A 22,109-nucleotide genomic window follows, 5' to 3' on the forward strand; every position below is an offset into this window, starting at 1 on the left:
CTTACCATCACCACATTATATATCTTCTCATAATCTCTTGAAAGTTGATAAAACAAATCTATACCATTACCATATGAAAAACTGCATTGACACCACTTTCTTATAGACCACTTCCACAAAAAGTCCAATAGTATTCAACAGTAAATTTTGAAACATTCAGAAATCCACTGTCACATAAATGAAAATGTCATTGTAAGTTCTCAAAGATAAATCTACATATCAGTGAACTGAAGGAGAAAATAGTACTTCAGACTTTAGCTTACTGAAAATTGCCAGTACTTAAGTAATAGAGATTGCAAATACACATCCATTGAAAGTGATATGCAAATGAAACTGGAAGCAGAATTAATCTTAAGCATCATAAGAAGGAACGAAACACAAAATCAAAATCTTTAATAGAAAGACACTAAAATTTTCAACTTTAACTAATCATCTGCAGAACTATATCATAATACCAGAATAAACATGCTGTCCAAAAGCACCAAACACTTGTTTAAGCCTTTTCATCATCAACATGAAGAGCAATCCTGTCCATGATTTTCGCCACCATCTCTTTCGACTCCTCTCTTTTTTAGGCTAAAGTGTTTCTCTGCAACCAATAATTCCTCGAGCAAACTCTCAAAGCTACCACCATAGGATGCAATCAGATCTTTAAGAATCTCCTTCTCAATCTCATAGTTAACTATCTTTTCAATACTGAAAACAGTTAGCCAGAATGCAGTGAACCTCATGTGCAGTACTGCCATCAAATCATTACCAATATCCACGTTGATCCTGTGGTTACCCAATTTTTCAGGACTGAACACGATTTTCCAGTATACAGCCATTCTCATATTCAATTCAAAAGCTAGCTGCACAAAATCTTTACGATGCTTCCTCAATACTAAAACACTAATTACTCCAGATCTTTTGAGGTTTATTTTCAGTTGTGATTTCCCTCGAGAAGATTTCCAAAACTTGATAAATCGCCATTGTTTAGCCATGAACCTGCTATAAGTAGCTACATACTCAGGGTTACTAATAAGGTCAGTCAGCTTATCCGTCCCAATGATTTCCCGAACCCAATCAACCGATTCATCCTTCCTCCTAGAAATCAAATTTTGCACTGCCCTCCTAATGAAATACTCCAGGAATGATGCATCACTCTACACAGTTCCACACTTTTCCAACAAACTCCTCCCCAGTTGTAGAAATCTCTCTGACCTTTTTCTGCAAAAAATTAAGAAAAACAGCATGTGGGAGGACATCTGGCAATCTAACATCAATTTTTTCTAAAGGCAATCTAATCCCACATGCTTCCTTCAAAAACATGAGCTCATCCATCAAGTAGACATACTCTTTATAAGAGTATTTTGAATGTAGCTCAGCAGAGTATTCTTGGAGTTCAAGATCAAGAAACTCAGACCATCTAGCAGCGCATTGCATTTCAAAATCTTCAATGTACTCCTCCAAATCTACTCTATGAAAAATTTTCTTCAGAGACTTCTTAGCCAAACTACGAATTGGCATGAATGCAGCCAAAGCTTCAGCAACAGAACCCGAATTCTGTAGTAACTCATTCGGAGAAGTAATCCTTCTCACAACATTCAGCAAGCATTCGGTAATGATGTTTGCTTGAATTTGCACCAACTTATGTGCCAGAATAGGAATGCGAACCATGGATATGTCCATCCTGGGTAATAGTACATGAGTCCTCCTCGCTACGGGCAGACTCATTCCCAATCCTATTCCTAACACAAACATAACCAAGTCCTATATTCACAACATTTTCAGTAAGTTTCTCAAGAAACCCCTTAGAAGCATTATCAACCTGTGTCACAACTGCTAGAGTACTTTACCCATGTTTGTCCACCTTCTTGGACATGTTAATGCACTCACAATTAGTATGGAAATCAACAGTGGCTGATAGAACATACAAAATGATGCTTTCCTCAGGTGTTATATAGTTTCATAATAATATCTGAAATTCGTTCGAAGATATCTCTTCTGGTTGTCTGTGAACGGGGACACTAGATATTCTGGGGAAATGCACCATAGTCAAGTCAGGAATACCATTCCTTTTCACTATCACAGTTAGAGGAATCTTGGATATTCCCTTACCATGTCCAGCTATCTCATTAGCTGCAAGAACAATGGCCTCCGCAACATGAACTTCATCGGTTGGAACTGATTTTCCATTGTACTCCAAGTGAACCTCTGACTCAATGTGATTTTGGAGCATCATAATGAGAGGCACTCTAGAACAAATGTCTTTCTCTCTAGAAAGTGATTCAAGCACACAATAGGAAGACTTTACGGAAGACTGATCGCCGACTACTACAATAGTATAGGCAGCTGAATGCCTTCCTCCATGATGTTGAGGTGCCTAAGCTTGTCCACACAATTAAGGAGTGTTCGAATTATATCATCGAAAGATGAATCAATAGGTGCATGAAAATGAAATCCTGAGTCTTGTTGCTCAACCACTGCAAGATGTTTGGGATCAAGAACTTGTAGTGAACATTCACTAGAAGAAGAGTCATTCATGGTTTGCTGAAATGTCGTGGCTATAGTAAAGTAAGGAGATATAGGTTTTGAGGTTTTCTCCTAGAAGGTGTAGTTTATAAAGTCTGCTGGGATACTGCTATTTATACATGTTATTTGATCATTTATGAGCTTTAATTATATATATATAAACCACTTAAAGATAAACATCAATCAAATAACTACTATAACACTGATCACATTGACTAAGAAAATGCCTGTTGCTTTTTCAAGAATTAATGCATCATTGTTGATACATGAACCTCTGCAGAATGGTGTGAAAGGCATAACAAGGGATACTTAAGTAGACTTAATGGTTTTATATCCCCCAAAAATACTAATCTCATCGTTTCAAAAACTTGTTTGTTACTTTTTCAAGAGAACTTACATGTACTAATATACTTTGAACTTCTTCTCCCACGAAGATATTAATGCATCAGAAAAACACTTCAACTGTTGATAGTGTGAACAACATATCTAAGGAAACACTCAACTATAATTAATATTTTTGTTTCTCCCAAAAATTACTGATCTCTTTAACTGAAAACTTGTCGGTTGCTTTTCTCAAGCCATATTTACTGTTACTGTAATTCATCAGGAAACCGTTTAGCATTCCAACCAGTTTCATAGTACAATGCATTTCCTTTTCTTTTTTATTTGAACTCCATGTCCAACACTGCCACTTCAATCCGAAGTTTGTAGTTACTTCGATTGGATGAGTCCTAGCGAGGGAATAATGTAGTCATAATTCATTGGTTGATGTATCATTAACCCTTTTTTCTTTTTTTTGGGTACGAGCAACTTATCATAAATCCACTGCTTTCTGCTGCTTCAGTTATTACTGCTGGATTGGTCGTAGAACTTGCTTTTTGCAACGGAATTCAACTACGCTCTAGGGGGTAACAACAACAGATATACTGATGATTTTTAAATTTCGTTGTCCATTTAAATGTTGTTCTGCTTGTTGTTATTTGTGCTTGCTTTACTTAATTATTTCTTATCTTCTTCAGCAGTGTCTGTATACACCTCTACTAAAAGGAAAATCTCCTCCGTGCTCACATGATGCGAAAATCTTGTCATAAACAAAGGGGACTATATTTACAAAAGGTTTTTAAACGGGTACAAAATTTAAACACCAGTTCGCCAAAGGGATTTGTTTAGTGCCAAGTACTTTTTCTTTTTGACTAGTACACCCCAGGATGCTTAAACTTGAAAGAAAAAGAAGTAAAAAAATTATATCAAACATAGGATAATATAGCTTCGCCCTTGAGTGGAACCCAAGACACTAGGTCGCACGCTTTAGTGACGACTTAAGCGAAACAACCTGCATCTAGTTTTAGAAGCTGCGCAATTTAACAACATGATTGACGCAGATTGTATGGTATAAAAATAATACCACACAATTGTGATATAAATAATTTTAAAATTGCTAATCACAGAATAAGAAATTGTATCAAACATGAGATAATATAAACCCACAATTTATCGGGGATTACATAAATATAACTTAAACCCTTATCGCTCTTCAAACAAGTAATATAGGGACATGTTGGGAATTTAAGTTTTTATACCTTGGTATTTTGCCGAAGTAACTAGAGAATAATTAAAGAATTTATGTCCTTACTAGTGGTGTCACACCCTTTTTATGCCCCTCAAAACGATAATGTGTTTGGATTGTGGGTTAAAGAGTTTTTTCAATTAAAGTGATAATTTTTGAAATAGGGATTATTTTATTTACAGAGTCGCCACTTGGAATTGATTTTTTGCCGGTGTTCCAAGTCACCTTTTATTTGAATCCCTAGTCAAAGGAAGGTTTGACTCTTTTATTATTGGTCTGCGAAAACAAAGTCCGGGTAAGGAATTCTGTTGACCGGGGAGAAGGTGTAAGGCATTCCTCTAGTCCCGTGGTTCTAGCACGGTCGCTTCATTGACTAGAATTTGGCTTGAATAAATTTTGGATAAACTGTGATTTATTGGTTACCATGTTTTATCTATTCTCTTTTAATTATTAAAATATGGAATTATATTTGAAACGAATCATGTGTGAATCCGTTTTGTTTATTGTGTCGAAATCATATCACGCGTACGTGTACACAATTAATCACGCTTTATTATTTACTAAGATTATTTTTGGCCAAAGTTGCGCGAACACATACTTCGGTTTTAATTTTGGAAATCACAATTATGTCATGCGAACGTATACATAATCGCGATAAACTAATTAAAAGCGCGCCTTAAAACACTCTAATGGTGTTCATTATTCTTCTTGAAACTTTGAGATTATTGTAAGGTTGTGAATTATGAATTTATTGCGAAGAAATGATCTAACTTAATCATTGAGCTAATCAGCCAAGAAATGGAGATGATTGGCAATTATTTAACAACTAAAGTAAGCCAGCTTTGTATTTCGTTTTTTTTTTTTGGCCGTGCCAAAATTATGCTAAGACCATGCTAAGCTCTAGGTATGTGAAAGAACTAAACTTTAAAATTCAGACCCAACTGATGGCTTCTTTTCTTCCTATTCCTAAACCAAAACGTCCCAATTCGATTATTAAATCCCAACGCCACTAATTCATTGGAAAAATTCATATGACCCCATACTTTTAGCATTAAACAGTAACTCCACATTCATGACAATAGTGGAATGAAGACCCACATCAACTAGAAGTGAAGTAACAGATCATCTCAAGGCATACAAATACAATCAATAAATAAAGTATGTCAAATAAGAACCAATCAGGAAATTCATTTCAAATTGCACAACTAACTTTGTAAAGAGGAAAAGAATGGATCTTCTGTAGGTACTCCTCCATATAAGAAGTACTAATGCGAGAAATAAGATCAACTCAAGTTTGTCACACACATATATACAGATGCTCATTAACAACACTATTTCATTCAAACATGCATTATAAAACTTCAAAAGTTATAATATTAATCAAAGGTGAGGCAAAAAATGAACCTTTACATGAATCTGGGCTTTTGATTTGGCAATTGGAACGACCATGACACACCAACCAGAGAGCCTCGACACTGACCTCGAACGGATTCAACTCGACTGAGCTTGGACGACGGTTTTGGATGTCAAAATGGGCTATTTTATGGTGGAGTTTGGAGGCTGTTTTGAGGTGATTTTCTGTTGGTTTCAAGTGTGGGTTCGAGTGAAGTTTCAGTTGGTTTTCATGGCTGCTTCAAGACTATTTTCAGGTGGGTTTTGGGGTGGATTTCCAGCTCATTATTGGGGGTGTTGAACTGGAGAAAAGTGACTGTTTTGGGGTGTTATCAGCTGTTGTGGGTGGACTGGTTTTTAGCTCGTTTTTTGGGTTGTTTTTAGCTCGTTTTTGAGCTGTTTTGAGGGAGTTTTGGGGCTGGATTTCCAGCTGATTTTTGGGGGTGTTGAACTGGTGAAAAGTGACTGCTTTGGGGTGTTATCGGCAACTGTGGGTGGACTGGTTTTCAGCTCGTTTTTTGGGCTGTTTTCAGCTCGTTTTTGAGCTGTTTTGAGGGAGTTTTAGGGCTGGATTTGCAGTTCGTTTTCTTTGCTAGTTCCTCCTCTTTTTTGTGTGTTATGTGTGTGTTTTATAGCTGAAAATAGGGTATGGGGTTTGTGATAAGAGACAAGCATGGGGAACAATAGAGAGAGTAGGGAGCAAAGTGTGGGGGGACAAGCATGGGGGGACAAATGAAAGTGGAGTGGGGAACAAGCATGTGGGATAAACATGGGGGACAAAGAATGGGGGACAAGTATGGGGGACAAGCATGGGGGACAAAGAAAAGTTGAGTGGGGACATGCCTGGGAAACGGGAAATATTCAAGCACGGTCAAAAATTAGGTGCTCATAACATGCCCCACTTTGCTTGGAAACATTAAAAGTTTTCAGGCAAAGATAAAGTGAGCCATGTGACTAAGTTTTGACCATATCGTTATTCAAAAGAGGAAGAAAATAAAAGAAAAAGGTGCAACCGAGTCCTGATTTTGGACAACCTAAATATCCGGGGTTATAAGGAAATCAGGTCGCGTGTAGTTCAAGAAAAATGATGGAGTGATGAGTTCGAAAGTCGAGCTAGGTTCCGTCGAGGCTTCGGTCCGTGGCCCTGTTATTACATCAAAATCTAAAGGAACTAAACAAGCCTATCAGTTATAAGTTACAAGATTCCTATTTATAAGTCTTCTGAACCTTGATCTCGAGTCTTGACTGGTTGTTCATGCAGACTCTGATCTGAACCTTGATGCTTGCTAGTTGTAGGTGCTAGTTCATTCTTCTACGGCTTCTTCTGAGCAAAACGGGAAATGTGAAGCTCGTAACTTCAGTCATGTTTTGAGCAGTCCATATCATTTCCATCTACTTCTGCATTTGGATTCACTTTTTTTTTCCTTTTCTTTTCTTTATTGTGGATTCAAACTTCTTCTTTTGTTCATCTCGAACCTTGTGTCTCGAGGTAAAACCTGCTCAGACATTACAACAAACAAACGAACAAAATTTTTCTGCCCCAGTTTTCACTAGGAAAATTTCGTGAGTTATTGTAACAAAATTCTAAACTACTTCTTTATTGAAAGCAAATAAAAAAAAGTAATGGTGTACCCTGAAAAGGTCATGATGATCTTGTTTTTTTATTGTCCCAAAAGAATGTCTCAACTAAGAATTTGTGTACCTTATGTTGGAAAACTGTGGTCAGAGAATGGGATACCCTATATTGGCAATGATACCAGGGAGTGGTATATCCTGCATTTAAAATCAAATCAACTAGGGAGTGGTGTATCCTATGTTGGAGAACACAACAAGGGATTGGTGTACCCTATACTGGTAAGGAGATCATGGATTGGTGTACCCTATACTGGTAAGGAAATGTAATCAGGGGATAGCGCCCTATATTACTGAAAAAGAAATATAACCAGGGGTTGGAGCCCTGTATTAATGAAAAGGAAAGGTAATCAGGGGTTGGTGCCCTGTATTACTGAAAAGGAAATGTAACCAGGGGTTGGCGCCCTGTATTACTGAAAAGGATAATGTAACTAAGGGTTGGTGCCCTGTATTACTGAAAAGGATAATGTAACCAGGGGTTGGCGCCTTGTATTACTGAAAAGGATAATATAACCAGGGGTTGGCGCCCTGTATTACTAAAAAGGATAATGTAGCCAGGGGTTGGCGCCCTGTATTACTGAAAAAATGCTGAATCCCCGGGGCGAAAAGGGTCTACCTGGGTTAAACTACGAAAAGCAAACCTGGGCGAAGAGTACTTCTACTCGGAATATGAGTTGTATCCCCCTAGGCGAAAAAGGTTCCACCTGGGTTAAGCTACGTAAAACAGCCTGAGCAAAAAGTACTTCTACCCGAAACTATGAGCTGGATCGCCCTAGGCAAAATGGTTCTACCTCGGTTAAGCTACGTAAAACAACCTGAGTGAAAAGTACTTCTACCCGGAACTATGAGTTGTATCCCCCTAGGTGACAAGTTTCTACCCGGGTTAAACTACGAAAAGCAAACCTGAGGGAAGAGTACTTCTACTCGGAACTATGAGCTGGATCCCCCTAGGCGAAAAAGGTTCTACCTGGGTTAAGCTACGTAAAACAGCCTGAGCGAAAAGTACTTCTACCCGAAACTATGAGTTGTATCCCCCTAGGTGACAAGGTTCTACCTGGGTTAAGCTACGTAAGACAACCTGAGCAAAGAGTACTTCTACCCAGAACTATGAGCTGGATCCCCCTAGGCGAAAATGTTCTACCTAGGTTAAGCTACGAAAAATAACCTGGGCGAATAGTACTTCTACCCGGAACCGTGAGCTGGATCCCCCTAGGCGGAAAATGTTCTACCTGGATTAAGCTACGTAAAACATCTTGAGCAAAGAGTACTTCTACCCGGAACTATGAGCTGGATCCCCCTAGGTGAAAAGGTTCTACCTAGGTTAAGCTACAAAAACCAATCCTGGGCGAATAGTATTTCTACCCGAAAACTATGAGCTGGATCCCCCTAGGAGAAAAGGTTCTACCTGGGTTAAGCTACGAAAAACAATCCTGGGCGAATAGTACTTCTACCCGGAAATATGAGTTGGATCTCCCTAGGCGAAAATGTTCTACCTAGGTTAAGCTATAAAAAATAACTTGGGCAAAGAGTACTTCTACCCGGAACCGTAAGCTGGATCCCCCTAGGCGAAAAGGTTCTACATGGGTTAAGCTACGAAAAATAACTTGGGCGAAGAGTACTTCTACCCGGAACTATAAACTCGATCCCCCTAGACGAAAATGTTCTACTTGGGTTAAGTTACGTAAAACAACTTGGGCGAAGAGTACTTCTACCCGAACTATGAGCTGTATCCCCATAGGTGACAAGGTTCTACCTGGGTTAAGCTATGAAAAATAATCCTGGGCGAATAGTACTTCTACCCGGAAATATGAGCTGGATCCCCCTAGGCGAAAATGTTCTACCTAGGTTAAGCTACGAAAAACAACCTGGGCGAAGAGTACTTCTACCCGAAACTATGAGTTGTATCCCCCTAGGTGACAAGGTACTACTTGGGTTAAGCTACGAAAGACAGCCTGGGCAAAAGGTACTTCTACCCGGAACTATGAGCTGGATCCCCCTAGGCGAAAAAGTTCTATCTGGGTTAAGCTACAAAAACCAATCGTGGGCGAATAGTATTTCTACCCGGAAACTATGAGCTGGATCCCCCTGGCGAAAAGGATCTACCTGGATTAAGCTACGAAAAACAATCCTGGGTGAAATAGTACTTCTACCCGGAAACTATGAGCTGGATCCCCCTAGGCGAAAAGGTTCTACATGGGTTTAGATACAAAAAACAACCTGGGTGAAGAGTACTTCTACTCGGAACTATAAACTGGATCCCCCTAGGCGAAAAAGTTCTATCTGGGTTAAGCTACGTAAAACAGCCTGGGCGAAAAGTACTTCTACCCGAAAATATTAGCTGGATCCCCCTAGGCGAAAATGTTCTACCTGGGTTAAGCAACAAAAAATAGCCTGGGCGAATAGTGCTTCTACCCGGAACTATGAGCTGAATCCCCCTAGGTGAAAAGGTTCTACCTGGGTTAAGCTACGAAAATGAGAGGTATGAACAATAGTTATGCATGCTAAAAATAAAGGAAAGTAGAGATTTTGAGGAAACTTACCTTTGGTGACATTCGTCCTTTAGAAATCACCATTCTTCACTATTTTGTTCATGTTGCAAACAAAGAAAATTTGTGAGTTTCGAAAATAGTGGTCAGTTTGTGGCCCTGATGTCTTTGGAAGCTTGGCTTTGTGCCCATCTTCTTTTGATGATGATTTCAACCTGCCACTAGATGTTTCCTGAATACCACTAGCATGTCTGGCCCCAGAGAGCCTTTGACTTTTCAAACTTTTACATGACGGTTGGTCGCGTGGGACTTAACCTTTTCAACTTTGTTTTGCCTTTGTGGAATTTCACTTTCGACTTCTTTCCTCCGAAACTTTCAATTTCTGAGAATTGGGGAACCTTTAGCTTTTCAAACTTTGCCAAAACGGTTAGCCACTTGGGACTTAACCTATTCAACTTCATTTTGCCTTGTAGGCACTTTCAATTTGATTTCCTCTTTACAAGAGTTTTTGATTTCTAAGCATCAGCCGCCATGGCCAGTCGGGGCCGACTTGATGTTGCTGCCGAGTCTGGGTGCCTTTTTTGCATATTAGCTTTTATCAAACGAAAGCCCTATAAATCAGTCTTGCTATCCATTCTTTGCCTTAGTTTTGGAACAGAGTTAGACCAAAATGGATTCGGAAAAAAACAAATAATGGAATGGACAATGAATTTAGACAAGAGGTATCCCTTTCGGGGAAGGAAAGAATGACTTATCTGGAGTATATGCGGACTTCAATGAACATGACATGCCTTTTGGACTTGATGTCTGATCTGTGTAAACCGTCCGACTCTTAGAAATTCATCACAACTTTTGCCTCGAAACCTAGAAACCTTGCCCAGGATTATCAATACCAATGGCTGTGAAGATCCTCTTTTCGATCAGTAGTGCCCTTTGCGGGTTTTCACCAGCTAAACTCTCTCAATTCTCTTCTCACCATCGCCTTATAGTGCCCTTTGCGGGTTTTCACTAACAAGACTCTCTCATTTTCATTTTCTTTGCTCGTCATCACCCTATGGTGCCCGTGAGAGTTTTCACCAATAAGACTCTCTCATTTTATTTCTCTCATTTTGGTGGCATCAGATCCAAGTGATTGTGTCTTCCAATTCTTGAACATTCTCGTTGATTGATCGAAAGGACTTGAAAAGGATTTGGGTAAAAAGGATTTGGATTGAATTACAACTTTGGAACCTCTCAGGCGAAACCATCACCGAACCATTATAACACCTGCCCCAGTTTTAACTTTTGGGGGAATGTAGATTTTTATTTTGGTGTGACTGAACCCCAGAGAGAGGCTGCCTACGTATCCTTTCGGAATCAAGTCGAACGTAGTTCGATTAACATGAACTTGTTTGATTTTTTTTTTTAAAAATTTCATTTTTTTTTCATTTTTTATTTGTTTTTCTTCTTCTTCTTTGTTTTTTAAAAAATAACATCTTAAGGTTCCAAAGAGGGTAATCAAAGAAAGGTAACCGGCTCAAAAGGATTAGCAAAAGGTTGATGGTGTTTGGATAGCGAGAATAAAAGCCTTCATCATCTCAATCAGAGAACATTAATGCTATATAGAGGGTCAAACATAGTACCTTTTGACTGTATCCGCATTGACGGTTGTTTCAGGGACACTTTCTTCGTTGCTTCCCAGGTACAATGCTTTCTTTTGCAGTACTCTCATTACAATATATGTACCTTTCTAATTTGGAGCCAATTATCCTTTAGCTTCTTCATGAGTTGGGAGGATACGTCTCAGAATGAGTCGTCCTATTTTAAATTTATTGGGCCGCACTTTCTTGTTGTAGACACGGACCATTCTTTGTTGGCACAACTGCCCGTGGAAAATTGCAGGTAATCATTTTTCATCCATCAGTGTCAATTATTTCAATCGGTTCTTGACCCAATCTTTATCCTCAATCCCGGCTTCAACAATGATCCGAAGAGAGGGAATCTCGACTTCGTTCCAATTTTCTATTTATTTTCTTACAAATATCTTCAAAATATTTTGTTTCTTGATCTATTATTTCGGGGTCTGACAACGTTTTAGGATCTTGGCATGAAGTCCGCAAGCATGTCATGTCATTAAAATCTGCATTAACAGAACTAAAAAGAGAATAAGAAAAGTGACAAGATTAAGAAAAGAAACATTTCCCGACAATGAAATATTAATTTCATTTGATTTTTTTTTAAAAGTTTTTAAGATAGAAGGGTTTACATCAGAAAGCAAAGCAGTAAAGTAAAATATTCGGATTAGATCCTGAAATAATTCGGATGCAGAAAAAATAGCAAGACCGGCTACCCAGACTCCCATATGACAGAGAACTTTTTAGGTTTGGCGCCCGTTTTTAGGTTTCTCTTCTGTCTCGGCAATGGCTGCAATGGCCTTCAGTGCCATATCAAATTCCTCATCTTCACAGATCATTCCGATTACTGGCCTATTGGTGTGAGTAGGCAGAGAATTGTTCATCATATTAAGGGCCTCTTCGTCCCTAAGCACTATTCCCTTGACATTGATGAGGTCTTATACTGCTCTCTTAAGAGTCTAACAGTCTTTTGTATCATGTCTGACTGCTCCAGAGTGGTATTCACATCTAGCATTAGCCTGGTGCGAATGAGACTCAGGGTTTGGCCGGTTCGGGGCTACTGGTCACAGTAGACCTAGCCTGACTAGCTTTTGGAACAAGATCGAGTATGATTCACCAACAGGGGTAATCCATCTCAGGAGGCTCTCTCTCTTCTTCTTTTTTCCCTTTTTTTTTTGATTTTTTTTTTCATATCTTGATTTTTTTTTCTCTTTTTGTTGTTTTTCGCTCTTTGTTTTTCTCTGTTATTTTTTTGTCACTCTTTCTTTCTTTTTCACTCAATTATTTTTCGATTTTTATTTTTTATTTTTTTACTCAATTTGTTTATGGCTATGATCGAATCCGATGTGGATTGTCTACGTATCATGACGTCGCATGAATCAGATCATTACGTAGTTCAGGAATATCGGGAACAAAGTACATAAGCTAGCTCTTTCTTTTTTTTTTTGGAATGTTTGAAAAGAAGAATTCTTAAAGGAGAAAGAAAATATTTTATTTTTTTTTTGAATTTTAATTATTTTTGTTTTTGGATTTTTTGGAAGAAAGACTTCTAAAGAAGGAAAAAATATATTTTTGGATTTTAATTTTTTTTTCTGTGAGAATCAGACCCGTGTAGTTCGGTGGATCAGAAATAAAATAGATAAACTAACTCTTTTTCCTGTACAATTAATCTGACAAAATTTTCTAGCAAAGAAATTATTTTTAAATATTTTTTTTTCGATTGTTTTTTTTCTTTTGAAATTGGTGAAAGAAAAACTTCTAAAGAAAGAAAATATTTTCGATTGATTTTTTTTTTTTTTAAAATTTCAAAAGAAAGAATTTTTTTTTTTTTGGATTTTGGGAGAAAGACTTAAAAAAAAGGAAGAAAATATTTTTGGACTTTTGGTCTCAAAAAAAAAGAAGCTTCTAAAGAAGTAATTAAAGGAAAATATCTTTTTGAATTTTTAAAAATTGGGGGCCGAAACCGATGAGGTTTGCCTACGTATCTCACATCCAATGAGAATCAGACCCGCGTAGTTCGGTAAAAATTGACTATGTTCTTCTTCTTCTTTTTTTATATGAAAATTAATCTTTAAAAATCATATGCACTAAACCACATCATTTTTTCTCTCTTCGTTCAACCGATATATGCTAAAGTCGGTCGACATGCAAGCCTCCCAAATAATGCAACAAGTAGCACATAACATGACATAATGGTCTCAACAAGGTACCTGTCCTAAAACAGAACTCGGCCCATGAGTCGAGCGTTGCTAAGTCAAATGCACATGATGGAAATAAAGCGTAGCCTACTAGGGATATTCATTGCTTGTGGCTTGTTCTTCTAAGTTTATAAATCCTAAAGGAGATGGTATCTAGACCTGGCTTACCCGGGCGGACAACCCGAGCCGAGGAGCGTCAAGCATTACCAGTAGTAGAACAGCACTGGCTAGCTAACGGCTCTCCCGCCTAAACATGTGTGACTAAATCCTTCACCAGAAGCTGGTAGGCTAACTGGCTTTATCTCAAGACAGAAATTTTGTGATGTTGGTAGGCAAACACAACATAACTAATTATCAGAAGACTCGGTGGGATGCGAGAGAGGATACAATTTATATGTACAGTTCAACAATATCAAGACAGTAAAAAGTGGATAAGTAGCACATTAGTCCCAACTAAATCACAATATATACAAAAATTAATAAAGCCAAATAAAGTCAATGTACAAGCTCGAATTCTTGAAGTCCCCAGCAGAGTCGCCAGAGCTGTCACACCCCTTTTATGCCCCCAAAAGATATATGTTAAAAAAACGATAATGTGTTTGGATTGTGGGTTAAAGAGTTTTTCCAATTAAAGTGACAATTTTTAAAATAAGGATTATTTTATTTACAGAGTCGCCACTTGGAATTGATTTTTTGCCGGTATTCCAAGTCACCTTTTATTTGAATCCCTAGTCAAAGAAAGATTTGACTCTTTTATTATTGGTCTGCGAAAACAAAGTCCGGATAAGGAATTCTGTTGACCGGGGAGAAGGTGTAAGGCATTCCTCGAGTCCCGTGGTTCTAGCACGGTCGCTTCATTGACTAGAATTTGGTTTGAATAAATTTAGATAAACTGTGATTTATTGGTTACCATGTTTTATCTATTCTCTTTTAATTATTAAAATATGGAATTATATTTAAAACGAATCATGTGTGAATCCGTTTTGTTTATTGTGTCGAAATCATGTCACGCGTACGTGTACACAATTAATCACGCTTTATTATTTACTAAGATTATTTTTGGCCAAAGTTGCGCGAACACATACTTCGGTTTTAATTTTGGAAATCACAATTATGCCATGCGAACGTATACATAATCGCGATAAACTAATTAAAAGCGCGCCTTAAAACACTCTAACGGTGTTCATTATTCTTCTTGAAACTTTGAGATTATTGTAAGGTTGTGAATTATGAATTTATTGCGAAGAAATGATCTAACTTAATCATTGAGCTAATCAGCCAAGAAATGGAGATGATTGGCAATTATTTAACAACTAAAGTAAACCAGCTTTGTATTTTTTTTTTTGGCCGTGCCAAAAATATGCTAAGACCACGCTAAGCTCTAGGTATGTGAAAGAACTAAACTTTAAAATTCAGACCCAACTGATGGCTTCTTTTCTTCCCATTCCTAAACCAAAATGTCCCAATTCGATTATTAAATCCCAACGCCACTAATTCATTGGAAAAATTCATATGACCCCATACTTTTAGCATTAAACAGTAACTCCACATTCATGACAATAGTGGAATAAAGACCCACATCAACTAGAAGTGAAGTAACAGATCATCTCAAGGCATACAAATACAATCAATAAATAAAGCATGTCAAATAAGAACCAATCAGGAAACTCATTTCAAATTGCACAACTAACTTTGTAAAGAGGAAAAGAATGGATCTTCTGTAGGTACTCCTCCATATAAGAAGTAGTAACGCGAGAAATCAGATCAACTCAAGTTTGTCACACACATATATACAGATGCTCATTAACAACACTATTTCATTCAAACATGCATTATAAAACTTCAAAAGTTATAATATTAATCAAAGGTGAGGCAAAAAATGAACCTTTATATGAATCTGGGCTTTTGATTTGGCAATTGGAACGACCATGACACACCAACCAGAGAGCCTCGTCACTGACCTCGAACGGATTCAACTCGACTGAGCTTGGACAACGGTTTTGGATGTCAAAATGGGTTATTTTATGGTGGAGTTTGGAGGCTGTTTTGAGGTGATTTTCTGTTGGTTTCAAGTGTGGGTTCGAGTGAAGTTTCAGTTGGTTTTCATGGCTGTTTCAAGGCTGTTTTCAGGTGGGTTTGGGGGTGGATTTCCAGCTCATTTTTGGGGGTGTTGAACTGGAGAAAAGTGACTGTTTTGGGGTATTATCGGCAGTTGTGGGTGGACTGATTTTCAGCTCGTTTTTGGGTTGTTTTCAGCTCGTTTTTGAGCTGTTTTGAGGGAGTTTTGGGGCTGGATTTTCAGCTGATTTTTGGGGGTGTTGAACTGGTAAAAAGTGACTGCTTTGGGGTGTTATCGGCAGCTGTGGGTGGACTGGTTTTCAGCTCATTTTTGGGCTATTTTCAGCTCGTTTTTGAGCTGTTTTGAGGGAGTTTTGGGGCTGGATTTGCAGCTCGTTTTCTTTGCTAGTTCCTCCTCTTTTTTTGTGTGTTATGTGTGTGTTTTATAGCTGAAAATGGGGTATGGGGTTTGTGATAGGAGACAAGCATGGGGAACAATGGAGAGAGTAGGGAGCAAAGTGTGGGGGGACAAACATGGGGGGACAAATGAAAGTGGAGTGGGGAACAAGCATGTGGGATAAGCATGGGAGACAAGTATGGGGGACAAAAAAAATTGAGTGGGAATACGCCTGGGAAGCGGGAAATATTCAAGTACGGTCAAAAATTAAGTGCTCACAAGTGGAATACAAATAGATTACAATGTTGCATTCTAAAACACGAGAGACTCTTCTCCATTTTCCATACTCACCATTTCTCATACTTTTCATTTTTCTAAATTCGTATTGGACGAGAGCCACATGGCATAGTGAAAAAATTAAAGATTGACATTTAATTAACTAAACAAGGTCCTAACCATGGTTAGGATAATTAATATTCTTTTATCTTTGTTCTAAATATTTTTGCAATCCCATAATTATAGTTGCATATATCTCTTTCCTAAAAATATTAGAAGAAATTCTCTCTTTTCTAGAGTAAATTCTTTTCAATGTATCATTTTTTTTTTCTTCCATTTCTACGAGATTTTGTTACACTTGTGATATCTTCAAATAAATATTAGAAAATTGCCTCACAAACTTTTTCTCCCCTCAATATGTTTACGATATTTTCTCATAAACATTGTTTACATTTCCATTCAAAGACGAAAAATATTAGATCTAAACTCCAACTATTGATAATAAAATTAAAGAACAGTACACCACAATATTTGTCAGATAAAAAGTGAAAAAGAATCTATTTGATATAAAAATTCCACCAGGTTATCTCCTCTAATGAAGAAATTCACTCCTAGAGAAATGACACTCTCTTTTAAAATTAGCTATCAATAAAAATTACTTCTGTAGCAAGCTAGTAAAGATTAAGGGTGTGTTTGATACGAAGGAAAATGTTTTTCTTGAAATATTTTCTTGGAAAATGAGTGATTTTATTACTTATTTTTCCTTGTTTGCTTGGTGAGTGAAAAAAAAATTTTCGAAAAATATTTTCTAGTATTTGTTTAGAGAGTAGAAAATATTTTTTAAGAAAATATTTTGTTATGCTATTCTCATCACCCCCTCCCCCCTTCCCCCAAATTCTCATGTTTCCTGTACCCCCTCCCCAACCCCAAATACCCAATGTTTTTAGTAATTTATTTTCTTAAAAAATTTAATTAATCTTTTAAAAATTCACACAAACTCAAATGGACTAATGTGCTGCTTTACTTTTTCACACAAAAACAACGTTGAAATTTGTGCTTCATACTATGAAGAAAATACTCTTTTTTGGTTGAAAAAGAAAGTATTTTTTCTACAACATGAAAAAAGTACTCATTTTGTTAAAATGAAAGATAATACATTTTCTACATCATGAAAAGAAAATACTCATTTTGTTGAAATCGAAAAAAAATCATTTACTACATCATTTTGTTGAAATGAAAGAAAATATTTTTTTCTACGTCATGAAAAAAAGTATTTTTTTTGTTTAAATGAAAGAAAATACTTTTTTACATTATGAAAAAAAAACTCATTTTGTTGAAATGAAAAAAAAGTACTCTATCTACAACATGAAAAGAAATAACTCTTAATAATATTTCTATTTAGGGTGGGAATGGGGCGTGGTGGGCGAGGTTGGGGGAGGGCGGGTGGGTGGGGTGGGGGAGTTGGTAGAGATGTGGAATATGGCTAGGAAGGTTGAAGAAGAGTTTTGAAAAATATTTTCCTTCTCTTGATAGAGAAAATATTTTCTCCAATTGAAGAAAAATAAGTTCACGAGGAAAACATTTCCAAAGTAATTAAGACAACCAATCATGAAAAATTCTGAAAAATGATTTCCTTCATACCAAACACACCCTAACTCTTTTTTGAAATAATGGAAGTTCAGAAAACTGAAAAAATAAAAAGAATTTTTGGAAACTTAAGAATTATGGAAGTTCAGCAAACAGGAAAAAAAATTATCAGAAACTTAAGAAATTGATAAGAAAATATTCATTATCCTAATCATAGTTAAGACATTGCTCAAGTTAATTAAATCTCAACCTTTAATTTTTAATTATGTCATGTGATTCCATCCAAGTAAAAACTTGAGAAAATGAAGAGAATAAGAAATGGAGAGGAATCTCATCTAACACGTTTCGTGGTACTCAATTAGTTGGGCAAAAAATAAAAGGAGAGAATACAAAGACAAAAAACAAAAACAAAAAAAAAATCAAGGTAAAAGGTTTATTAGTATCCCTCAGTATTAATTTCTGAATTAACATATCTTTGAATACAACCACACAACAATTTAGCTAGCATGTGGCCATAGATTTTTAAATTTGTTCTGAAAAATCTGATTTAGGTGAAGTTTGGTTTGAAGATGAAAATGTGTTTGGACATAAGTTTTCAAAATATATTTTCCAATTTTATTTTGGAAAAACATGAAACATGACTTATACCCACAAGTTCTAAAAACTATTACAAATACCCAACAGTACCATTATCAATAAAATTTATTATATTATCGCAAACCATAGTCCTGAACATAAATAAATTTGATACAAATTTATCATTATTATAATGAACTACATGATACACTATCACGTGACCGAGAAGACGAAGCAACATTGTTACAAAATAATAAATAGTAGACTTTTTTATAAAATATCAAAGTTTGGGATAATTTTTAAAAAAATATAATAGTGATATTTTGACCCCAAACCAGGATTTAAGATTTGGAATTTTGCCAAAATATAGGCAAAATCTATGGTCAAATATGTGTTTGTCAAATAAAATCTAAATTTATTTTGACAAAATCTATGGTCAAACGAGTCCTTAGATTTCCCTGGAATTACTATACTATATAAGGAACTTGAAATTCATCTAATATGACCTTCCTTCCTTGGTTTTTGCTGCAGTTGTCAGACGTATTACTCCTCTAATCGGTCAACGTCGTAAGTTTCCTATTTCTTTCCTTTTCTTTTTCTTATATATTAAAAAAAAAAATAGAATATGACATTAGCTAAATTTCATATTGTCAGCGTCGACTTTGTCTATATTCCATGTTTAATTATCATTTGCTTCAAAAGTGCATTAATCAGATTCAAAGTCCAAGTGGCCAAGTCCTGCTTGCGTGGCTTATCATCCAACTTCATTAATCTATGGAAATACTAAGGTATCGTATCCCAAGATTACGTTCTAACCTTTGGATCTTATATTACTAGTTGATTTTTTCTATTGCTAGACCCAACCGGTCTATTAGCCTAGTTGGTCAAGTTTTTTTTGGGTCAAAAATATTTTATTTTAGTCAAAATGTAAATCAGTTTCTGATAAACAAAAAAAAATAGCTTATCTCCAAAAGTTTTTTTTTAAAAAGCACTTAGTAAAATACACTAAGAAGCAGTTTTTAAAAGTTTGGTCAAACACTAATTGCTTATCTCCAAAAGTTTTTTTTAAAAAAGCACTTTTCAGTAAAATACACTAAGAAGCCGTTTTTAAAAGTTTGGTCAAACACTAATTGCTGTTCAAAAGTGCTTTTCAAATTGATTAACCAAACACAAACTGATTCTCACCAAAAATACTTTTTTGAAAATTTTTTTTGGAAACAAACACTTCTCAAAATAAGCAGATTTTAGAAACTTAGCCAAACAGCCTAATATATGTTGTTTATGTTACTTCATTATTCTTTAATTTCAAAACTATCACACTTGTCAGCAAGGGAAGCCTTGTCATAACTGGTAAAGTTGTTGCCGACTAGGAGGTCACAGTTTCGAGCCGTGAAAAAAGTCTCTTACATAAATGCAGGATAAAATTGTGTATAATAGATCCTTGTGATCTGGTCCTTCCCCGGACCCCGCGCATAGCGGGAGTTTAGTGCACCGGACTATTTTTTTTTATCACACTTGTCAAATGTAAACTTTGTGTTGCTTTAATTTGAATATTCTTTCACTGCTTTTGCTTCGGTCCAAGATAATTAGTATAATCATGCATGATGCTTACATGACTCCATTGTTCAATATAAATATTACTAGAGGTTATATATAGATGAATTTGAGCACCATTCTGATTACCTCTTTTATAATCCTTCCTACAGGTAAACCTAGTGTGAGCGATCTAAAATTACACCAACATATTCTTTCAAAGAAGCCATTTAATTAATCAGTAAGTACAAAAGAAAAAGATACAAGCGATCGAGAGAAAGAAATTGCAGGGTTTTATTAGGATCACCGAGTAGGGAAGGAGCTTGTTTTCTAGTCTCAATTTGTTTGGAACTGAGCGTAGTTGTTATTGTACCCGATAATATGGAAGGAGGTACAGTTGTGATTGGTCATCGGTTTTGTTCTCCTCAGCCTCTTCAACTATCCATAAAAAAGAAAATATACATCCTGGCTGGCTATGGATATGAAGTTAAAGATGCTTATGACAACATTGTCTTCACCATTGAAAAAGTATTGGGGTTCTTTCGTAGCAACAAGGTGCTTGTCTTTGATGCTGCTGGAGTTCCACTTGTCACTCTAAAAAGCAAGGTACGTACGAGGTCAATCAAGTTCGTTTTGAAGAAGAATAAAATTAAACATTAAGGGTGTGTTGGTACAAAGAAGAATTTTTTTCTTGAAAAATAAGTAATTTTTTTATTTATTTTCTGGTGTTTGATCAGATAGTTTCAGGCAAATATCATGAGAGACAAAATTAGTAAGGGTCGGGGAGGGTAGTAGATTGGAGTCTAGGGATCGGGGTAACGGCGATAATGTTAGAGATTGGTGGGGAGGGGGGATAAGAAGGTTTTAAATCATGTTAGAAATATTTTCTCTCATTTTGATAGGAAAGTCATTTTCCTCCGATTTTATTTTTTTCTAATTGGAAAAAAATAAATTCATCAAAAAATATATTTTACTTCGTACCACATAACCTTATTTTAGAAATTTAGATCGATGAAGTAGGAAGCATTTAAACCCCAAATTGGAGGCTGTCTAATAATGGTTGTAAGTATGATGCAGAAATTTACGTGGCATAGTAGAAAGCAAGCCTTTAAGGGAGACAGCACAGACAAAAAGGACCTCATTTTTAGTGCCAAGACTTCTTCAATGTTCCAATTCACCACAAAATTGGATGTTTTCTTAGCCAATAATATATCAGAAGAAGTTTGTGATTTTTGGATGAAGACCAACTACATGGAGTCAACTTGTGATATTTTTGCTGGACAATCATCCACTCTAATAGCTCGGGTAACATCACTTATATATATAATTCCTCCTCCTTTTTTAATGAATGTTGATTCCATGCACTTCTCATAAAATTCAGACTATCAAATCATGAATAGATGTATAAAGTATCGTTATAGTCCTTTGATTTTATTTTATATGGTATCTTTTTCTTTTTATTTGATACTATATTATTTAAAAACTATTTAACTTCAAACTTTTGATTTTACGCTTATTTAATAACATGTTCTTATAGTCATAGAAATATCATAACATGTTCGAGACACAATAACTATTAACTAATACTATTAGTATGCATGATGTATTTCTAATTCATTGATTGTGGGTTTGCAGATGAAAAAGAAATATATATTGCTAGGAAGAGACAAGTTGATAATGACAGTGAACCCAAACGTGGATTATGCCTTCATAGTCTCACTTATAGTTATCCTCCAAGAGATTTTGAGCTCAACACAAAACGACTCGGTCTAGTCATTAATTAATATAATTCCTCATCAAACTAATTAATGGATTTTACCATTTCTTTGACAATAGTTAATGTGCTTCCTCTCCTTGTTCAATAACTTGTAGATATATATGGACATACTTTTTAGCTGCCATGTTTAAATGTTGGTCATTTTAATTATTGTTTTACCTTTTCATCCATTTTGTTCAACCTTGTTCTCATGCATGAACAGTCCAGAAATGAAGAGAGAATTTGGGGGTGCGGGTTGGTTGGGGCGAGAAATTAAAATAGGAATTAACTCAGTGACCAAAATAGGGGTAAAAAAAAGTTGCACAATTTTGCGCTACACGCTGACGGGGTAACTTACTCTGTTTAAGCAGAGTGTGTATTACATACGCTATACCCCAATTTTTTCTTACATGTGTTATACTACAAAGAGCACGTGCTACCAATTATGATAGAGGATAAATAATACTTCATATCAAGTTAATTAATAAAAATATATCAAGATATCTCTATAAGTTAAACAAGTA

The 22,109-nt window shown here is 36.1% G+C and overlaps 1 protein-coding gene and 1 pseudogene across 1 annotated transcript; one reads left to right on the forward strand and one right to left on the reverse strand.

Moving 5' to 3' along the window:
* Nucleotides 1-377: 377 nt before the first annotated feature.
* Nucleotides 378-11,302, reverse strand: LOC138910109 (dynamin-related protein 4C-like; annotated as a pseudogene).
* Nucleotides 11,303-19,958: 8,656 nt separating this feature from the next.
* LOC104119472 (protein LURP-one-related 15-like) lies at nt 19,959-21,738 on the forward strand. Its single transcript, XM_009630988.2, has 3 exons — nt 19,959-20,435; nt 20,907-21,134; nt 21,465-21,738. The coding sequence occupies exons 1-3, from the start codon at nt 20,211-20,213 to the stop codon at nt 21,600-21,602; spliced, it is 591 nt and encodes a 196-aa protein (XP_009629283.1). The 5' UTR covers nt 19,959-20,210; the 3' UTR covers nt 21,603-21,738.
* The last annotated feature ends 371 nt before the right edge of the window (nt 21,739-22,109 follow it).

Source organism: Nicotiana tomentosiformis, chromosome 4 (assembly GCF_000390325.3).
Source record: "Nicotiana tomentosiformis chromosome 4, ASM39032v3, whole genome shotgun sequence".
Taxonomy (NCBI): Eukaryota; Viridiplantae; Streptophyta; class Magnoliopsida; order Solanales; family Solanaceae; genus Nicotiana; species Nicotiana tomentosiformis.

Excerpts from the sequence above, each read along its gene's own strand:
- LOC104119472 (XM_009630988.2), top strand. The coding sequence starts at position 20,211 with ATGGAAGGAGGTACAGTTGTGATTGGTCATCGGTTTTGTTCTCCTCAG. Across the intron at positions 20,436-20,906 it reads TTGTCACTCTAAAAAGCAAG|AAATTTACGTGGCATAGTAG; the intron begins GTACGTACGAGG and ends AGTATGATGCAG. Across the intron at positions 21,135-21,464 it reads CATCCACTCTAATAGCTCGG|ATGAAAAAGAAATATATATT; the intron begins GTAACATCACTT and ends GTGGGTTTGCAG.